A 19,280-nucleotide genomic window follows, 5' to 3' on the forward strand; every position below is an offset into this window, starting at 1 on the left:
ATGGGGTCTTTTTTTTTTTTTTTTTTTTTTTTTCCTTTTTTCTTTTTGACAGGCAGAGTGGACAGTGAGAGAGAGAGAGACAGAGAGAAAGGTCTTCCTTTGCCGTTGGTTCACCTCCAATGGCCGCCGCGGCCAGCACGCTGCAGCCTGCACACCGCGCTGATCCCAAGGCAGGAGCCAGGTGCTTCTCCTGGTTTCCCATGGGGTGCAGGGCCCAAGCACTTGGGCCATCCTCCACTGCACTCCCGGGCCATAGCAGAGAGCTGGCCTGGAAGAGGGGCAACCGGGACAGAATCCGGTGCCCCAACCGGGACTAGAACCCGGTGTGCCAGCACCGCAAGGCGGAGGATTAGCCTGTTGAGCCACGGTGCCAGCCTCATGGGGTCTTTCTTAAGAGCAGTGGAGGACTGCCTCCATGTCCTTGTGTTCTGTGGTAGCAACTGAGTGTGTGTGTGTCATGTCCCTAAGCAGGAGGTGGGGAGGGAAATCTGCCTGCCTTGCAAGTCTTAAACCAGAGCCTTACCAACTCCTACCCTAGACTGACATACTTGTATTCTTTGCCAGGCTACAGTAAGCACAGGTGTGCAAGAACCACTTGCCATGGAAACCAGGGAGCTTGGAAGCCCCACACCCACCTACCATCTCCTTCCAGAAGCCAGCCAGCCCAGGGTGGAAGAAGATGTCAGCCCACCACCTAAAGGGTCCCCGGAAACTATGCAGCTGAAGAAGGAGATCTCCCTGCTGAACGGGGTCAGCCTGGTGGTGGGCAACATGATCGGCTCAGGGATCTTTGTTTCACCAAAGGGTGTGCTGGAGTACACTGCCTCCTATGGGTTGTCACTGACCGTGTGGGCAATTGGTGGGCTTTTCTCCGTTGTGGGTGCCCTTTGCTATGCAGAGCTGGGGACCACTATTACCAAGTCAGGGGCCAGCTATGCTTATATTCTAGAGGCCTTTGGGGGCTTCATTGCCTTCATCCGCCTGTGGGCCTCACTGCTAATCGTTGAGCCTACCAGTCAGGCCATCATCGCCATCACCTTTGCCAACTACATCATCCAGCCCTCCTTCCCCACCTGTAATCCCCCGTACCTGGCCTGCCGTCTCCTCGCTGCTGCTTGCATATGTAAGTCTGGGGGCTGAATGTGAGATGTGTGGGGGTGTGGGGTGCTGTAATAGTGGTATTGGTACCTTATATTTGAAGAGCCTATTTTGCTCTTGGTGGGGAGGAAAGCACCTTGTCTTTTGAAGAAGTTTCACCAAAGTCGTTTGATCCTTAGATATAAGTAAGTATAAAGGATGGGGATGGGCGAAGTTTGAATTTGTTCCTGGATTTTGGTGCCTCTCATTCCTCCTAATCTTGGCTTTTCCTGAGTTCTGTTCCCTAGTCTATGTGACAGGTTGGTACATGTCTTGTATTTGTCTTGTCAGGTGTTTAGATTGGAGTCCACATCACTAGTTGTAATTTAACTCACAAAAATCCATCAGCCTTGAGGCTTTTATTCTGCTTCTCAAAGAGAAATCAATTATTTTACTTCCCAACTTTTCACCTTGAACCAGTTAAAAGGCATCAGTGAGGGAAATAGTCTTCTTTAGACTGGGGGATCCCAAGGCATTATCCCTCAGGTCCGTAGGACTGCCCTCCTTCTCGCCACTGCCATTCCATGGCCCATTGTAAGCAGAAAACATCACATCAACATGGCTTTAATGTTCAGATTTCTTTACACAGATTTTGTAAACAAACTCTTCCTGTAGCCAGTGAGAGAAAGGTAGCTTCTACCCTACCTTTGAGTGAGGACAGAGCCCAAGATATCCGAGTGGATTCCTGTTTGTTTTCCTTTTCTCTTACAGGGTAGAAAGGAGGGATTCTGTGTGAAACATTCAAAGAGTGACGGTTACTGTGAATCTCCCTATCCTTGCGGAACTAGTGTTTTAGCTGAGACGTGGCCTAGAATTGCCTGTGTTCTTTAGTACTGTGCTGCCAGAGACAATTATATGCTGTTCTTTCCATATCTCTGCTTGCAAAAACTTTGGCAGTATATATCGTTTATCCACGATGTTAAAAATAGACTGAGGGTGTCTTGGAGTTAGCAATAAAGGATTCTACAGTACACTGTGTCTTCTGACTTTAAGAAATTTGTTAAAGACAAACATTAAAGGGAACCCCCTTTCACATCATTTGGCATAGCGAGGGGAAACAGATACCCCTGAGAGAGGGAAAGGTGGGCACGTGTTAGGAAGTGTTCTTCAGAAGCAACATTTTTTCAAAGCAGTATTTTTTTTTTTAATTAAAAGGCAATATAATGGACTTTATAGGCAATTTGAAAAGTGAAAAAAATAGTTCCCAGAGAACTTTTGTTACTGTATGAGTGGAATACTTACACTATTTTTTATGTGTGTATCTGTCATTTTAAAAAAGACCCCAATGTCATATTCTTCCTGGTTTGTGTACTGCTTTTTAAATTTAAATTTTTAATCTTTTATTAAATATTCTTAGAAAACATGATTTGGCTATACATAGTAGGCTTTGACCGGGGAGACACTGCCCTGACAGAGTCTTCTAAAAAAAAAGAAATAATATTCTGCTTATAAAGCATGTTCATTAGAGGGAAAATTAAGTTACCCTCAAATCACCCATAATCTACCACCAAGAAAGGAGTATTTTAATAGTTTGATTATATTTTCATTTCTTTTATGCAATTGCTATTATTGGTAACTTGACATTCAGGATTTTTTTTTTGCAGTTGATGCTGTTTTTATTAGCACCCCCAGTGGAGCTGCGAGTGCAGCACCCCTGGGAGGCTCAGATATTCAGCTTTTTAAACTTGTATAAATCATGGGTTTTCCCTCTATTTTATGAAGTGTTCTTTAGAAGCAACATTTTTTAAAAGCAGTATTTTTTTAATTAAAAGGTAATACAATGGACTTTATAGGCAATTTGAAAAGTGAAAAAAATAGAAAAAAGAAAACTGAAATCATCTGCTTTTATTTCCCAGAGAACTGTTGTTACTATATGAGTAGAATACTTATAGTGTTTTTATGTGAATATCTATCATTTTTTAAAGATTTATTTTATTTATTTGAAAGAGTTACAGAGAGAGGTAGACAGAGAGAGGTCTTTCATCCGCTGGTTCACTCCCCAGCTGCCAGAGCTCAGCCGATCTGTAGTCAGGAGCTTCTTCTGGGTTTCCCACGTGGGTGCAGGGGCCCAAGGACTTGAGCCATCTTTCACTGCCTTCCTAGGCCATAGCAGAGAGCCGGACCAGAGTGGAGCAGCCGAGACTTGAACCAGTGCCCACATGGGATGCTGGCACTGCAGGCAGCAGCTTTACCAGCTATACCACAGCACTGGCCCATATGTATACATTTTTATTTAATTGAAAGGCAAAGAGACAGAGCTCTTCTATTTGCTTATTTATTTTCCAAATTCCCACATTTAGCCAAACCAAAGCCAGGAGCCTGGACCTCAATCCAGGTCTCTCACATGAATGGCAGGGATCCAAGTACTTGAACCATCACCTGCTGCTTTCCAGGGAGCTCATTAGTGGAAAGCTCGAATCTGGAGTGGAGCCATGACTCAAACCAAGCATTCTTTTAAGTTTTTTTTCTCTTTCTTTTAAAGATTTATTTGTTTGGCAGAGTTACAGAGAGAGGGGGAGGGAGCAAGAGAGAGAGATTGAGCTCAAGATCTGGTTCACGCCCCAGACGGCTGCAAGGCCAGAGCTGGGCCAGGCCGAAGCCTAGAACTCCATCCCTGTCTCCCATGTGGGGGGTGACAGGGGCCAAATACCATCAGCACTACTTTGCAGGATCTGTATTAAGAGGAAGCTGGAAAAAAAAAAAATAGAGGAAGCTGGAGTCAGGAGCTAGAGCCAGATATCAAACCCAGGTACTCTGATGTGGGATGTAAACATCTTTTTTGTCTGTTTGTTTGTTTAAAATTTATTTATTTATTTGAAAGGCAGAGTTACAAAGAGGCAGAGCCAGAGATAGAGACAGATCTTCCATCTGCTGGTTCACTCCCCAAATGGCTGCATCAACCGGAAATGGGCCAGAGCTGAGCCGATCTAAAGCCAGGAGCCAGGAGCTTCCTCCCGGTCTTCCACGCACGTGTGGGGGCCCTAGCACTTGGCCAATGTTGTACTGCTTTCCCAGGCCATAGCAGGGAGCTGGATTGGCAGAGGAGCAGCCGGGACTCGAACTGGCACCCATATGAGACGCTGGCGCTACAGGCAGGGGATTTACCTGCTACACCACAGCACTGCCACCCACCCCCCCTTTAAATTTATTTTATTTTAGTTGAAATGCAGAGTCAGAGAGAGAGAGAAAGGGAAATAGAGAGAGAGAGAGAGAGAGAGAGAGAGCGAGAGAGAGAGAGAGAGAGATCTTCCATACACTGGTTCACGAGAAAGAGAGAGATCTTCCATACACTGGTTCACTCCCCAAATAGCCGCAGTGACCCAGTTTGGGCCAGGCCAGGACCAGGAACCAGGAACTTCTTCTGAGTCTCCTACATGTGTGCAGGGACCCAAGCACTTGGGCCATCTTCTGCTGCTTTCCCACATGCTTTAGAAGAGAGCTGGATTGGAATTGAAGCATCCGGGGCTAGAACTGGCTCCCATATGAGTTGTCAGCCTTGCAGGTGGTGGCTTAACCTGCTATGTCACAGTTCTGGCCCCACCTTGAAGGTTCTAACATGGAAGTCAGTTAATTGCTCACAAAGTGAAATCAAAGCCCAGGGCCTACTCATATCTGAGACTCCATTCCTCCTGAGACTTTCTTAAAAGGCTGGCAATGAGGAGGTGAAGGAACATGAAAGGGAAGAAGATTGGGGTGAAGAAACAATGTGTGATCCCTAATGTCTTTCCATTGTCTCTTACTGACTTGGACTCAGGCCTGGCCAAGGTTCTGAGTAATAGTTTGGTCAGTTGTTATAGACAGACTACTTTCACGTTCTAAGAATGACCTAGGCCTAAGGAGGACTGGGTCTTCATTTTTTTTTCTTTTCCCTGTCATCTCATTTCCAGGACTCAACCTGGTCATTTTTTTTTTTTTTAAAGATTTATTTATTTATTTGAAAGTGAGAGTTACAGAGAGAGAGAGAGAGAGAGAGAGAGAGAGAGAGACCTTCCATCCACTGGTTTGCTCCCCAAGTGGCTGCAACAGATACAGCTGAGACAAGCCAAAGCCAGGAGCTTCATCCAGGCCTCCCATGTGGGTGGCAGAGGCCCAACCACTTGGGCCATCTTCTGCAGCTTTTCCCAGGCCATTAACTGGGAATTGGATTGGAACTGGAGAAGCTGAGACATGAACTGGCGCCCATATAGAATGTCAGTGTCACAGGTGGTGGCTTTACCTCTATGCCACTAGGCCGGCCCCAGGTTTTCATTTCAGTTGCATGGTTTGAATGTTTTCATAAAAAGACAAACTATTTGTAAAATTAAAATTAAGGATACTTTTAAAAGAGGCATGTGCATTACATATTCATACCCTTCTAGGAGGTGGCTAGTGATTATGGTATCTTTATTTGGAAGGGTTCATCTCCCCTGTACTGTTGTAGAACATTTCACTCCTAACAGACTTACAGTTGCCCTCCTCCCCTTTGTTTTTTAGAATTGCACTCCTTTGTCCTTAAGTGCCCCTTAGTAACACCCGGACTATTTGTGGGAGGAATTGGAAGATTTCCCTTCCTTTTCTGTTGCCTGGGGTTAAAGGGAGCTCTGACTATCAGCATAGCTGGGACTACAACTTCAGGTTACACATCAGAAAGGGCAGAGGCAGTGCTGTCAGAGGGCACGTGCATTATTCAGGATTATTTTGGATTTTAGAACAGAAAATCCAAAGCAACATGACTCTAACACGTTGAAGTTTATTTCTCTCACATGTTAAAAGTAAGTACATGTGGACTTAAAATTTTTTCAGGGAGGCGAGTTTCTCTCTTCTTACTACTCTGCCATTTTCAACGTGTGACTTCTAGCTGGTAGTCCAGCTACTCAGGCTCCAGCTGTCATGTCTGCGTTCTGACTGACAGGAAGAAAAAAAAGGTACATCTCTTCCTTCACAGACACTTCTTGAGGTCTTCTAAGTCTGTTTACTTCCCTGGGAAGAAATAGTTTCATGGCTATACCTGCAGGAGAAACTGGGAAATGTCAGTTTTATCTTGGGCAGCCATGGTTTCAACTAAAATTTCCACTACCAAGGAAAGAGGGAAGAACAGATATTGGAAGATAACTAGCAGGCTCTGCACAGAGAGATTTTGGGGATTGTTTATGCTCCGGGATGGGATATTGATCTGCTTAGAGTACTCCTTTCTCAGCAGCAAGCTCCCAATTAGCCTTGAAATCCTGATATGGATCCCACACTTGTTGGTGTAGGCTTGTGCAGCAAAGAAATTAGATCAGGAGAAGAGGGAATGACTGGATGTATTCATTGCAGTAGTGTTATCTGAGCACCTGGCCTCAAGGCCCAGCCCTCTTGCCTTTGTTTGAGCTCTGAGTCTATGGTGGGGCTGGGAGGCCTGGAGAGGTAGGGATTGGGTGGTGGAATTTTGTTTCTTAATTAGAATCAGGAAAATAGTCCAGGGACTTGGCCCCTGCTTGGTAGGCTGTTCTTGGAGCTCTCTGTTCTCTGGCAGAGCTGACAGTAGGGTGAGGCAATACAGGCACCTGGGGCCAGCATTTCAAGATGTACTTGCTCTCCCAATTCCTGCATGTGGTTCCCTGAGTGTCTCCACAACATTTTGTGCTCTAGGCATTTGACTGGCTTCACTCTGTTCTCTGGCTATATATCATTGTTAATGAAATATTTAGCTTTGTATTATGAAAGAAGCATATGTGCATGCTAAGTAAGCCACCAGATTATTATTATTATTATTATTATTGAAGATTTATTTATTTTATTTGAAAGGCAGTTAGAGAAATCTTCCATATGCTGGTTTACTCCCAAATGGCTGAAAAAGCCAGGGCTGGGCCAAGCTAAAGCCAGGACCCAGGAACTCCAACCAGGTCTCCCACATGTGTGACAGGGCCCAAGTACTTGGGCCATCTTCCTCTGTCTTCCCAGGGACATTAGCAGCCAGCTGGATTGGAAGCAGAGCAGCTGGGACTTGAATTGGCACTCATATGGGATGCCAGTGTCATAGGTAGGTAGCAGCTTAACCTTCTGTGCCACAATGCCAGCCCTTTTTTAATTTTTATTTTTATAAAGACAGTAATCAGATTAAACATCAGTACACACTGGAAAAAATCTCCTTCTATCTTTAGATCTTTAATCTCTTCCTCAGAGGCAAGCCTTCCACCAGGGTTTCTATATCCTTCCAGCGGCTCTTCTGGAACAGGCTCTTCACGCTGCCTTCGTTCATTAGTTTAGCACGCAGTCGTTGAATTTTTACTGTGTGCAGTATTTTCTTATGTGGTAAGAGTGTGAGAAATTTTTAGCAGGGCGAAAGAAGTAGCGGCAGTGAGTGAGGGGTTTATCAACTTTTATTCCCATCTTAGAGCTACAAAGTGAGCACAGCCAGGATATTGTCAGTCTCTCCATGAGGATGTCCTCTTTTTGTCTCTCTTCTTTTATTTCCTTATTTTCTCTGCCTCGTCTTTGTCTTCTGTCTCTCTTACATTTCCTGTCTTTTTCTCAAAGCCGCATGTCCTCTCACTTCTGTTTTTGTATTCTGCTTCCTTCCTCTACTTATGTGATTTCTGTTTGCCTGTTACTAAGGGCTCTTATGTTCTTTGACTTGCTGTGGTTCCCACCCTTCTCTTTTGCCTGCCATTGTTAAAGTCAGTCTCTTGATATTCCAGCTCCAAGTTCCAGGGGGAGACAATTTAATAGGCTCAGCTTGGGTCTAGTGTTTGGCTAGGGGATGAAATGGGATGGGGAGCAATTCTCAATAAGGAACTGAGCATGTACCTCAAAATATGTTTACCATATCACACAGAGATTTGAGGATTGCTGGTGGCTTTCAACTAGGTAATCCTTAAGTTTGCTGATTAGGCTTAGCCACACAAGGAAAGCTTTTATCAGCAGGGCAGGTCCTGGGAAGACCAACAGCACAAATTCCTTCTGGCTTCTTCTGCCCTCACCGCTCATCACTGTCCCCCGCCTCATGCCCCCCAATACTCAGCTCCTGTGATTGACTAGCGAGTACCTGTGTTATTTGCCAATTTATGAAATAAAAGCTCTTGAAGGGCCCTGAAGGCTCTTTACCCACCTGTGTTTGTTTCCATAGCTAATCCTAGGAACTCCACTCCATCTGAGTGAAGAAAGATCCAGAAGATTCTGATAATTGTCTTGCCCCAGGGAATTGGCTGTTAAGTGGAAGTCATCACCACCTCTATTCCATCCAGAATTCATCAGTTCTCCTCTTTGCTTGGCAATGAGCTTAAGAAAACAATATGCTTTTGTTACCTTCTGGGAATTTGTGATCTTTTCAGGAAGCAAGACCCAAACCTCTGAGGGAGAGATCCACTTGAGACACATGTCCATATGACCATAGCATTAGACACTATGCTATGCTGTGAAGTGGGAATGCCATGGGGTTCAGGAGAGAGAGAGAGCTCAGGGAGAGGCTGACTGGTATATTTGGAGAAGATTTTACAGAGGAACTGGAGGCTGAGCTGGACTTTTGAAGGGAGAGTTGCCCTTGGCTATGGCAGGAGGAAGAGAGTAGGGCATTTCGCATTTCTTTTATGTGTATATCTGTTATGAATAAGGAAAAGAAAGTCTAGCTGAAGCAGAGCATGCAAAGTGGAGGTGGCCTAGAAAATGGGCTCAAGGATTTTTTTTTTTTTTTTTTTTTTGACAGGCAGAGTTAGACAGTGAGAGAGACAGAAAGATCCTCCTTTTCCGTTGGTTCACCTCCCCAAATGGCCACTACGGCTGGCACACTGCGCCGATCTGAAGCCAGGAGCCAGGTGCTTCCTCCTAGTTTCCTGTGCAGGTGCAGGACACAAGCACTTGGGCCATCCTCCACTGCCTTCCCGGGCCACAGCAGAGAGCTGGACTGGAAGAGGAGCAACCGGGACAGAATCTGGCGCCCCAACCGGGACTAGAACATGGGGTGCCAGTGCCGCAGGTGGAGGATTAGCCAAGTGAGCCGTGGCGCTGGCCCTTGAGGATTTTATAACCTTTGAGGCACACATGAAAGTTCTTTCTTTGGAGGCTAGGGGCAATACGTAGAAGTGTCTCTGTATCCCTTCTTACTGTGAAACTCCTCAGATATTGCTCATTTCCTCCCTGTGAATCAGAGCAATATAATATTGTTTAGCAGGAGTGCCAGACCCTTAATTCAGTGCCCAGATGTCACAAGATACACAAGGAGCTGGAGCTTAAAGCCAGCAGTGCTGACATGAGCCCAGGGACTACTCATGCACTCCCTTCTCCATGGACCATGCTGAGAATTGGGAGGTTTGGATAGAAGTGGGGTAGGGTGATTGGTGGGCTTGGGAGTGTGAGCTTAGAAATAGTAATTAGCTTCTCCCAGCCTTAATTTCTTCATATAAGAAATGAGAATAGGAATACTGGTTGAGTATCTTGAAAGATTGAGACCAGAGTATTTATATTTAGAATGTTGTTTGATTTTGGAATATTTGCATAGACTTTATTAGTTGAGTATTCCCTAATCCAAAATGCTTTAAACACCAAGACTTCTTGGGCATTGGTGTTCAAGAAGTTTTGAACTTTGGAGCATTTTGGATTATAGACTTTCAGATTAGGGGTCCTCAATATGAAGTTTTTTTTTGTTTTGTTTTGTTTTAAGATTTATTTATTTATTTGAAAGGCAGAGGGACAGAGAGAGAGAGAGATCGATCTTTCATCAGGTAGTTCATTCTGTGAATGTCTGCAACAGGCAGGGTTGGACCAGGCTGAAGCCAGGAGCCAGGAACTCCATCTGGGTCTCCCATGTTAGTGGCAAGAACTCAAGTACTTGAGCCGTCATCTGCTGTTTCTTAGGCACAATAGCAGGGATCTGGATCAGAAGTGGAGTAGCTGGAACTTGAACTGCCACTCCAGTATGGGATGTGGGAGTCCCAAGTGGCAGCTTAACATGGTTTGCCGTAACTCTTGCCTCTGTATCTGCATTTTGGGGTTGTGAGAATTGATTGGGAGGATGTAAGAGGATACTTCAATAAGCTCATGGAAATGGAGTTAAAAGATAAGTTTATTTGGGTGCAGAAAATGTTGAAGTCCGTGTAATTTTTTTCACAAAACTTTTTTCTGTGAACTTTTTGAAGACTGCTCATGTGCATGGATTCCAGGGACTTTTTTTGAAGTACCTTTGTATATGAAATTACAGGCATGTAGCAGGCTTTTTCTTTTTTATATTTATATGCAAAGCATTGTCTAATTCCTAAGTAAATTGTCATCTCATCCAAATTTACCTCATTTGTTGTTGGATCTGTCTTGTTCACACTCTGCAATGTGGCAATGGAGAGGTCTTATGCCTTTGGGAGCTGGGTGGAAAGAAATGGGAGCACTTATTTGGGAATTCTTTGTACTACTTCACAATTTTTGTTTTCTAAATTTAAAATTATTCTGAAATAAAAAGTTTATTGACGTTTATTAAAAGTTTATTAAAACAGACAAAAAGCATGGGTGAAGTCAACCATTCCTGGGCCTGAGGGAAGTTTCCAAAAATAGTTTTGGCTATCAGAGTATATGAATATATGGTCATGTGTGCCTTTGTAAATTTGAATGTCAACAGGGATGGGACACTCATGGTGTTCTCAGCTGGGGTAGGTGTAGGGTATCCTCAGTTTGCCTGTTCTGGTTTTCATGGGTCCTTTGGCCCCTTTGCCTTAGGCAGGAGTGGCAGAAGTGATGCTCTCTGTAAAGAGAGGTTGGGCTTCTGTGCCCTCAGCTCAACCTTGCCAATGACTTTATGGTTTTACTCCTAGGTCTGCTGACATTTGTGAACTGTGCCTATGTCAAATGGGGCACACGTGTGCAGGACACGTTCACGTACGCCAAGGTCCTAGCGCTCATTGCCATCATTGTCATGGGCCTTGTTAAACTGTGCCAGGGTAAGAGGGGCCCAAGGTGGGAAGGAGGGTGGATGTCCCCTGGAGTTCCTCAATTCCCTGAGGAAGACTCTGTTAGCTTTACTGCTTAGCTGTTTCTGTGTACATGCTAGGGTGTGCCAGAGATGGCAATAAAGTGCTTCCTGGGCTTCTTGGACCAGACTAGCTTGGACAGCCAGGAAGTCTATCCTTCCTTCAGGGATGCTTTGCTTTTGTGGAAAGCAGAGAGGGCCTAGGAGCTATTGAAACTCGGATCATAAACTTTGACTTGTGACTACCAGGCAGTGAATAGGAAGACTTGAGGCTCCTTGGAAGGGTGGTGGGTGTGTGTAGGGGAGAGGTTGGGTGTAGAAACCAGTGGTTATTTTTATAGCATTTTCTTTTCACCTGAATTTGCAGTCAGCCTTCCCTGCCAAAGTCAGCTCTCAATGAAATATTAAAATATTGTGAAATTTTCTCTGTCTCTCCTGCTAGTTGGCTTTAGAAAGCTTTTCAGTCCTGGAGCAGAGGAGAGTAGCAATGATGGTAATAAGTCTTTAGCGTGTTTACAGAAGTCCTAAGGGATCTTCAGCCAAGCCAAGTTCAGTCATTTCACAACCCAGTTCTCTAGGTCAGTCCTTACGCCTGGCTGTGTTTACCACCGCCTGGGGAGCAGACACGAAGTTCTCAGACCTGTTGGGTTGGTTTGGAGTCTGACACCTGCACCTTGATTCTGACTGCTCAGCACTTTCTGCACTTACACCAAGTCAGTACAGCCAGCCCTTCGGAAGTCCCTGAAGTCTCAGGGGCATCTTGAGGTCTCATTGGGTTGTTGGTAATCTTCCCCCATAATCTATGCTTCAGGGAACCATTGGTGTTTTTGATGGATGATGCCCCAGGGGGGTGGCTCTCCATGTTTTCTTCTCTTGCTGCCCATGCCGCAATAAGAGCTGGGTCTAGGCTTTTTGTGGAGGGTGACAACGGGTTTCCTTAGGTCCTTTTTAAAAATCCCCTATGTGTCTAGAAGTTCTCTGTCCTGGGCAGCTGGGTACTGCCCTCTGAAATTTTAAGCCTGTGGTCTCTGGAAGCTTCCAAGGGGAATGACAGATGCCTGGGCCTAGACTGGCTCCCCAGGGGGTGAGGTGGCCCAGATTTATTTGAAATAGTTATGGAGAGGGAGAGGGAGAGGGAGAGGGAGAGGGAGAGGGAGCAGGGAGCTGGATCAGAGGTAGAGCAGCCTGGGATTCAAACCAGCACCCACATGGGATGCCAGCATCGCAGGTGGCAGCTTTACCCACTATGCCACAACACCAGCATCTGAGATTTTTTTTTTCTTAATAAAAATAGGAAGAAGAGTTGTAGTCTACTGTGAATTCACATGCAGGAAATGGGAATTTCTTAGGTTTTTGGAAAAAGTATTGTCACATAGGGCAACCAGGAATTATTTTGTTTTTCTGAGATTATATGATTTTGCTAAAGGAATATGAAATTTCCTGAGGTCGTAAATGGGATGGTGAAGTGCAGGGAGCTGGTGGTGGTTGTTCTTTTGATGTTAAATTGTGTTTTTTTTTTCTTTCCCTTACCTTCTTTTCCTTTCTTTGCTTGTCCTACCATGTCTTCTTTCACACTCCCTCCCCATCTTTCCTCTTCTGCTTATCTTCCATCTCTCCCTCCCCCTTATCCCCTCAACCTCTTTCCTTTCTCTGCAACCCCCACAGGACACACTGAGCACTTCCAGGATGCCTTTGAGGGTTCCTCCTGGGACCTGGGAGCCCTCTCTCTTGCCCTCTATTCTGCCCTCTTCTCTTACTCAGGTTGGGACACCCTTAATTTTGTAACAGAAGAAATCAAAAACCCAGAAAGGTAAAGGCGGGGTTACACTCTTACTCTCCAACTTGGCTGGAACTCCTGCTGATAATGGGCATGCTTGCCCTCTTCACTCTCATCCCCTCATCTCCCTGCTTCCTACAGCTAGGAAGAGTTAGGGACTAGGATGGGAGTGAGTGAAAGTCGGAGGCCTAGCTCCTTGCTCTCATGTTCAAACTGAGGGATCACCAGGGTCCTTCCCAAAGCAGAAGTCTTCAGTGGGCAGCAGTGGACCTAGTTGGGGCTTACAGCATAGGACCTTGCGCTCTGGGGCTGAGTCTGCAGCCTGCGGAACCAAAGCTGCTTCTGGCTACCGGGTCCCCAGACTGGTCTCTAGTCTCCATAGGACACCATTCCTTGCATTTGTCCTAGCATCAGAGGTGCAGGAGGATTTTGAAATCCTGTGGGATACATTGGCCTTGTAGTGGCAAGGATTCTGAGCTGTATTTTCTGACAAAGGATTCCTTTGTTTAGTCTGTCTCTCAATAGCAAGAGCCCATGGCATGGGTTGCATACCTACCCTAAGCCATAAAATGATGATGAGACCTGGAATCCAGTATACCATTAAATGTTAGGGAAATTCTAGTGGGACTTGATGAACTTTGATCCTAGGAGGGATTGGTTCTAGGTAGCCCTGTCTCATTTGTTCTGACAGAAATTTGCCCTTGGCCATTGGGATTTCTATGCCAATCGTGACGCTCATCTACATCCTGACCAATGTGGCCTATTACACAGTGCTGAGCATTTCAGATGTCCTTGGCAGTAATGCTGTGGCTGTGGTGAGTCTCTTGGAATCCCTGTTTGTTTATTACCCATGATGCATAGCCTCCCAAGTGGCCCAGTCTTTCTTTCGGCTGCCACTCTGCAGGATGAGAGCATGGGTCTATGCTGGAGGGTGGGCTGTTTAACAGTGACTGAGATCATAGCTGCAAGAGTTATGAAACCTTGTTCTATGTTGAGAATCCCTTCTGTGCTCTGCCCCTAGACATTTGCTGACCAGACGTTTGGCATATTCAGCTGGATCATCCCCATTGCCGTTGCCCTGTCCTGTTTTGGGGGACTCAACGCATCGATTTTTGCTTCATCAAGGTACCGGGTCTCTGCTTCACTAAACAGAACACAAATGTGCTCTGCAGGCTTAGGCATAAGAGCTCCTGTTTTCTTTTTTTTGACAGGCAGAGTGGATAGTGAGAGAGAGACAGAAAGGTCTTCCTTTTTGCTGTTGGTTCACCCTCCAATGGCCGCTGCAGCCAGTGCATCTCGCTGATCTGAAGCCAGGAGCCAGGTGCTTCTCCTGGTCTCCCATGCAGGTGCAGGGCCCAAGGACTTGGGCCATCCTCCACTGCACTCCCGGGCCATAGCAGAGAGCTGGCCTGGAAGAGGGGCAACCAGGATAGAATCTAGCGCCCCAACCGGGACTAGAACCCAGTGTGCTGGCGCCACAAGGCGGAGGATTAGCCTGTTAAGCCACGGCGCCGGCCCTGTTTTCTTTTTTTTAAAGATTTATTTATTTATTTGAGAGTCAGAGTTACACAGAGAGAAGAGAGGCAGAGAGAGAGAGAGAGGTCTTCCATTCGATGGTTCACTCCCCGATTGGCCACAACAGCTGGAGCTGTGCCAATCGGAAGTCAGGAGCCAGGAGCCTCTTCCGGGTCTCCCATGCGGATGCAGGGGCCCAAGGACTTGGGCCATCTTCCACTGCTTTCCAAGGCCATAGCAGAGAGCTGGAAAGGAAGTGGAGCAGCCAGGTCTCGAACCGGCACCCATATGGGTTGCCGGCGCTTCAGGCCAGGATGTTAACCCACTGCGCCACAGCGCCAGCCCCAAAGAGCTCCTGTTCTCATATCTTGTGAGCATACAAGGTGTGTGTGAATGTGTGTGTGTGTACATGCATGTGCACACGTGCTTGCCTTTGTGCAAACATTTGTGTGCTGGAAGGTTTCTATATGAAATAAGGACAGATTGGTAAAGAGTGTAGGGAAGGAAGGCAGTAGCTTGGAGTAATAATCCTGTCAGTCACAAAATTTGAACTCTTTCTGAGTTACATTCCTTTAATAATTGGTAAGTTAGCAATACTGCTGCTATGCATGGGATGACTGTGCCTCTCAGTTCACAGAAAACACTGAGTCCACAAAGCAGGCCCCTATTCTCTCTAAGCAACAGACCTTTATCTCTGAGAACATTTGGTCACTAACAAAGGGGTGGATCTGCTTTTACAGGCCGACTCTGCCACCTGGTCTCAGGTTCCAGCACTGCCCCTCTTCTTCAGACTTTGCTTTACCAGTTGGCCTTTCTCTCTGGTGAATGATCACTTGGAACCAGCTCTCCATGGACTTCTCTCATCTCTACTCAAAGAAGCCACAAAACAGCTTTCCCTAGCTGCTTACTTCCTTTTTCTGGATATACTTCTCAAGAGAGTAGCCATTATTACTTTCCTGCATAGTACAAATTATTAACTTCATGAACCAACTCTAATATCTTGCCCCAGTGATACTTTTCCAGCTGATGTTGTCAACTCCTGTGGCTCCACCTGAATGGCCCACAAGTATCTCAGACTTATTGTACACCCAACCTGTGATTTGTCTCCAATTGTGCTGCTGTAGCCCGTCAATCATTCTTTCTTGGCCTTATTTTTCCCTGGTGTCCATTCTCTTCCCTCAGCTTAAGCATGTATGGACATACATACAGGAACACTATATTTGATTGAGGTTATTCTGTTTGTCTTGTTCTGACCTCAACCAGGGTGCCCACCCTCATTTGGGCCTCCTTTCTGATAGGACAATTGTGATGACCTTGCCTTCTCTCCTATTCTCTGTCTTCTCCCTGCTCTAGGGAGGCCTCTTTATGCCATAATGAGTCTTTGGTGTTAAATCATGTCAAATCCTTACTTTAGAGCCTCTGATAGTTCCAGTGTTTGCTCACATTCCACAGCGGAACCTTGTAGAGATTCTGCCCTGCAGCTTCTCCTCACACACCTTATCTTGGAACTACAGGCACTTTTAGCATCAACCTTGAAAGAGGCTATTCTTTCATACCACCAACGCTTTTTTTGCCTTTGTACATGCTGGTTCCTCACCTATCTACTTACTTCCAGCAAATTCCATCTTTTTCCCAGCCCAGGTGGGGTCATCTCTTGAAAAGCTTTTTACTCCCCTACTTTCTCTTCAGACTTAGTGCCTGAGTGCTGTGTACTCCAAGATGATACTGACCACACTGGAGGGCATTACACTTCTTTGCTGGTCTTTTTCCCAGTTGGTAGAATGCTTCTTTTTTCCTTTTAAGATTTTATTTATTTATTTGAGAGGAAGAGTTAGAGCGAGAGGGAGAGACAGAGAAAGGTTTTCCATCTGCTGGTTCACTCTCCAAATGACAGCAATGACTGGAGCTGGGCCAATCCAAAGCCAGGAGGCAGGAGCTTCCTCTGTGTCTTCCATATGGTAGAACTCATTAAGTACAAAGAGGAAGTCTGGATTGTCCCTTTGATCACCAGGCTTATCCTAATTTAGCACATATCAGGAGTTCAGGGGAGACATATGGAGGTACAAACAGAAAGCTGGCTACTCTCCAATAAGTTTTTATTTATTTGAAAGGCAGAAAGAGAGAGAGAAACTCTTATCCACTGGTTTACTCACCAAATGCTCACAGGATCCAGGCTTTGGACCATGCCAAAGCCAGGAGTCCAGAATTCAATCTGTGATTCCCACATGTGTGGTAGGGACTCAACTACTTGAGCCAACACTTGCTGCCTCCCAGGGTGTGCACTAGCAGGAAGCTGGAATTGGGAGTGAAGCTGGAACTTGAACTCAGGCATCCTATTCAGTGTCTTAACTGCTATGCCAAATGCCTCATTGTCTTTCTTTAAAAAGTCATTGTGTTAGCGTAATTCAAAGGTAGAGTGGTGGTAATCCTGATGGCATGGATTGGGGTGCCAGTGGGTGATTGCAGAGTGAAGCATCTGTGGGATGTTGAGGAGATATCTGTTGTTCAAAGAAGTGGGAGTATCTAAGGAATGGTGTGTTCTATAACTCGAGGCCTGAGATTTTCATTGGTTAATGGTGGCGTGGGGCCTTCCTGGGTAGTGACGAGATGCTCCTGCTTGAAGAATGTGGAAACCTTGTTTGTGGGTAAGGGGAGGTGCACTGGGCTGGACTGTACTGAGGGTATGAGATGATCCTGAGAGACTGACCCGGTTTTTAATGGGGCTTTGAGCCTATTTTGAGTGAGGAGTATGGCCAGATGGCTAATAATTGGATCCTTTTGACACATTTCTTCTTTCCAGGTTGTTCTTCGTGGGCTCCCGTGAGGGGCACCTCCCGGACCTTCTATCCATGATCCACATTGAGCGTTTTACGCCCATCCCTGCTTTACTGTTTAATGTAAGTTCTGCTGGAGCAATGTGGGGTTTATGTTTACCCAGGGCTCCTTCTAATTTGCCCTAAGGGGTTTTATACACACACACACACACACACGGGTACTGCAGAAAGTTCACAGAAAATGGGGTTAAACAATGCATGGAGCACATATTCATGAAGGGTCTTCAAAAAGTTCATGAAAAAATTTGCATTATCTTTAATTTAATTTTTACTTTTTTTTTTTTTTAAGATTTTTTTTTTTAATTGGGGCTGGTGCTTTGGCAAAGCAGGTAAATCTGCAGCCTGCAGTGCCAGCATCTCGTATGTGTGCCAGTTCAGGTCCTGGCTGTTCCATGTCCAATCTAGCTCCCTGCTGATAAACCTGGGAAAGCAGCAGAGGATGGCCCAAGTTATTTATTTGAAAGGCAGAGTTATATAGAGGTAGAGACAGAGAAAGATACAGGTATTTTCCATCTACTGGCTCACTCCCCAAATGGCTGCAATGGCCTGGGCTGGGCCAGGTCAAAGTCAAGGGCCACGAGCTTCTTCCAGGTCTCCCAGTTGGGTGCAGGGGCCAGAGTACTTGGGCTGTCTTCTGTTGTTTTTCCCACACCATTAGCAGGAAACTGGATCTGAAGCAGAGCATCTGGGACACGAACTGGTACCTGTATGGGATGCCAGCATTACAGGCAGCAGCTTTACCTGCTATGCCACAATGCCAGTCCCCATTTTCTCATTTTCCAAAGCCAGGAGCCTGGAGTTTCTTCTGGGTCTCCCATGTAGGTACAGGGGCCCAAGGACTTGGGCCATCTTCTACCGCTTTCCCAGGCCACAGCAGAGAGCTGGATCAGAAGTGGAGTAGCCAGGGATTGAACCAACACTCATATGGGATGCCGGCACTGCAGGTGGTGGCTCTACTTGCTATGCCATAGCGCCAGCTTGAGTGTTTCTCTTACTTGTGACAAGTAGTTGGGACCTAGGTCTAAGCACCTCCTTAGGGCACAGCGTAATTCATGTTGAAATTGGTGCATTGAGGTCTTCCCTGTCTATCTTTAGAAGAGAGAAGAAATCTGGCTTGGACTGTAAGTACTTGTAATAGAAGGGAGGCATTGAGTGTAGGAAGGCCCCAGTAGAAGGCAAGACCCTGCCTTGAAGTTTCATGTGGAGAATGGTCCTAAGTGATGTCAGGGGGTCGCTGAAAAGGACCAGAGGTAATCAAGTGAAGCCACATCAGATCTGGTCTGTTGGATGGTGGAATCTTGTGGGCTAGGCTGTTGCAGACAACATGCACCCTTCCTCTCTACCCTTCCCTCCACAGTGTGCTATGGCACTCATCTACCTCATTGTAGAGAATGTCTTCTTGCTCATCAACTACTTCAGCTTCAGCTACTGGTTCTTTGTGGGCTTATCTGTTGTTGGACAGCTCTACCTTCGCTGGAAGGAGCCTGACCGGCCTCGTCCTCTCAAGGTCAGTGCTGTGGGCAGAGGAGGAGGGGTGGGCCATCTCCCAAGGTATCTTCTTGCCCATCTCCTGTACCCCCATCCTACTTCTTTAACATCTCACCTCCCTCCATTTCAGCTGAGCCTGTTTTTTCCCATCGTGTTCTGCATATGCTCCGTGTTTCTGGTGATCGTGCCCCTCTACAGTGATACCATCAATTCCCTCATTGGCATCGGGATCGCCCTCTCCGGGGTCCCTGTCTACTTCATGGGTGTTTATCTGCCAGAGTCCCGCAGGCCACTTTTTATACGGAACATCTTGGGTGAGCTTCTCTTTGCCCCATCACTCACTGGCTGTGTGTGTGCACATGCAGATGCCCGTAGAGGTGGGGGTGGCAAGTGGCTAACAGCTTCTGCCTGTGCTTGTGATTTCCTGGAGGCCATGAGACCTGGATTCCCCATGTGACTTCCTTTTTGGTCTTGACGTGATCACTTTAATTCTAATTTTAGTGTCCTATTTTGGAGTTTAAAGCACTACCACCTGACGGTGCAGTCCACCTGGGAAGACAGGGAGTCACGCATCAGCCTCTGGCTGAGCAAGGGGCAGAGGATAGTAGTATCGGGATGA

General features: G+C 46.1%; 1 protein-coding gene across 2 annotated transcripts in view; it reads left to right on the top strand.

Annotated features, from left to right (window-relative positions):
- The window catches only part of SLC7A6 (solute carrier family 7 member 6), a 35,087-nt gene that overhangs the window by 10,791 nt on the left and 5,016 nt on the right, over positions 1-19,280 (top strand). For both annotated transcript variants that reach the window (XM_062177182.1, XM_062177181.1), the window contains exons 3-10: positions 565-1,123; positions 10,893-11,018; positions 12,713-12,857; positions 13,516-13,639; positions 13,846-13,949; positions 17,140-17,236; positions 18,531-18,680; positions 18,792-18,975. In XM_062177182.1, the coding sequence (XP_062033166.1) occupies positions 601-1,123; positions 10,893-11,018; positions 12,713-12,857; positions 13,516-13,639; positions 13,846-13,949; positions 17,140-17,236; positions 18,531-18,680; positions 18,792-18,975 (1,453 nt within the window). In that variant the 5' untranslated portion in view covers positions 565-600. The remainder of the gene's footprint in view (positions 1-564; positions 1,124-10,892; positions 11,019-12,712; positions 12,858-13,515; positions 13,640-13,845; positions 13,950-17,139; positions 17,237-18,530; positions 18,681-18,791; positions 18,976-19,280) is intronic.

The sequence above is a fragment of the Lepus europaeus genome, chromosome 19, assembly GCF_033115175.1.
Source record: "Lepus europaeus isolate LE1 chromosome 19, mLepTim1.pri, whole genome shotgun sequence".
In the NCBI taxonomy this organism is placed as follows: Eukaryota; Metazoa; Chordata; class Mammalia; order Lagomorpha; family Leporidae; genus Lepus; species Lepus europaeus.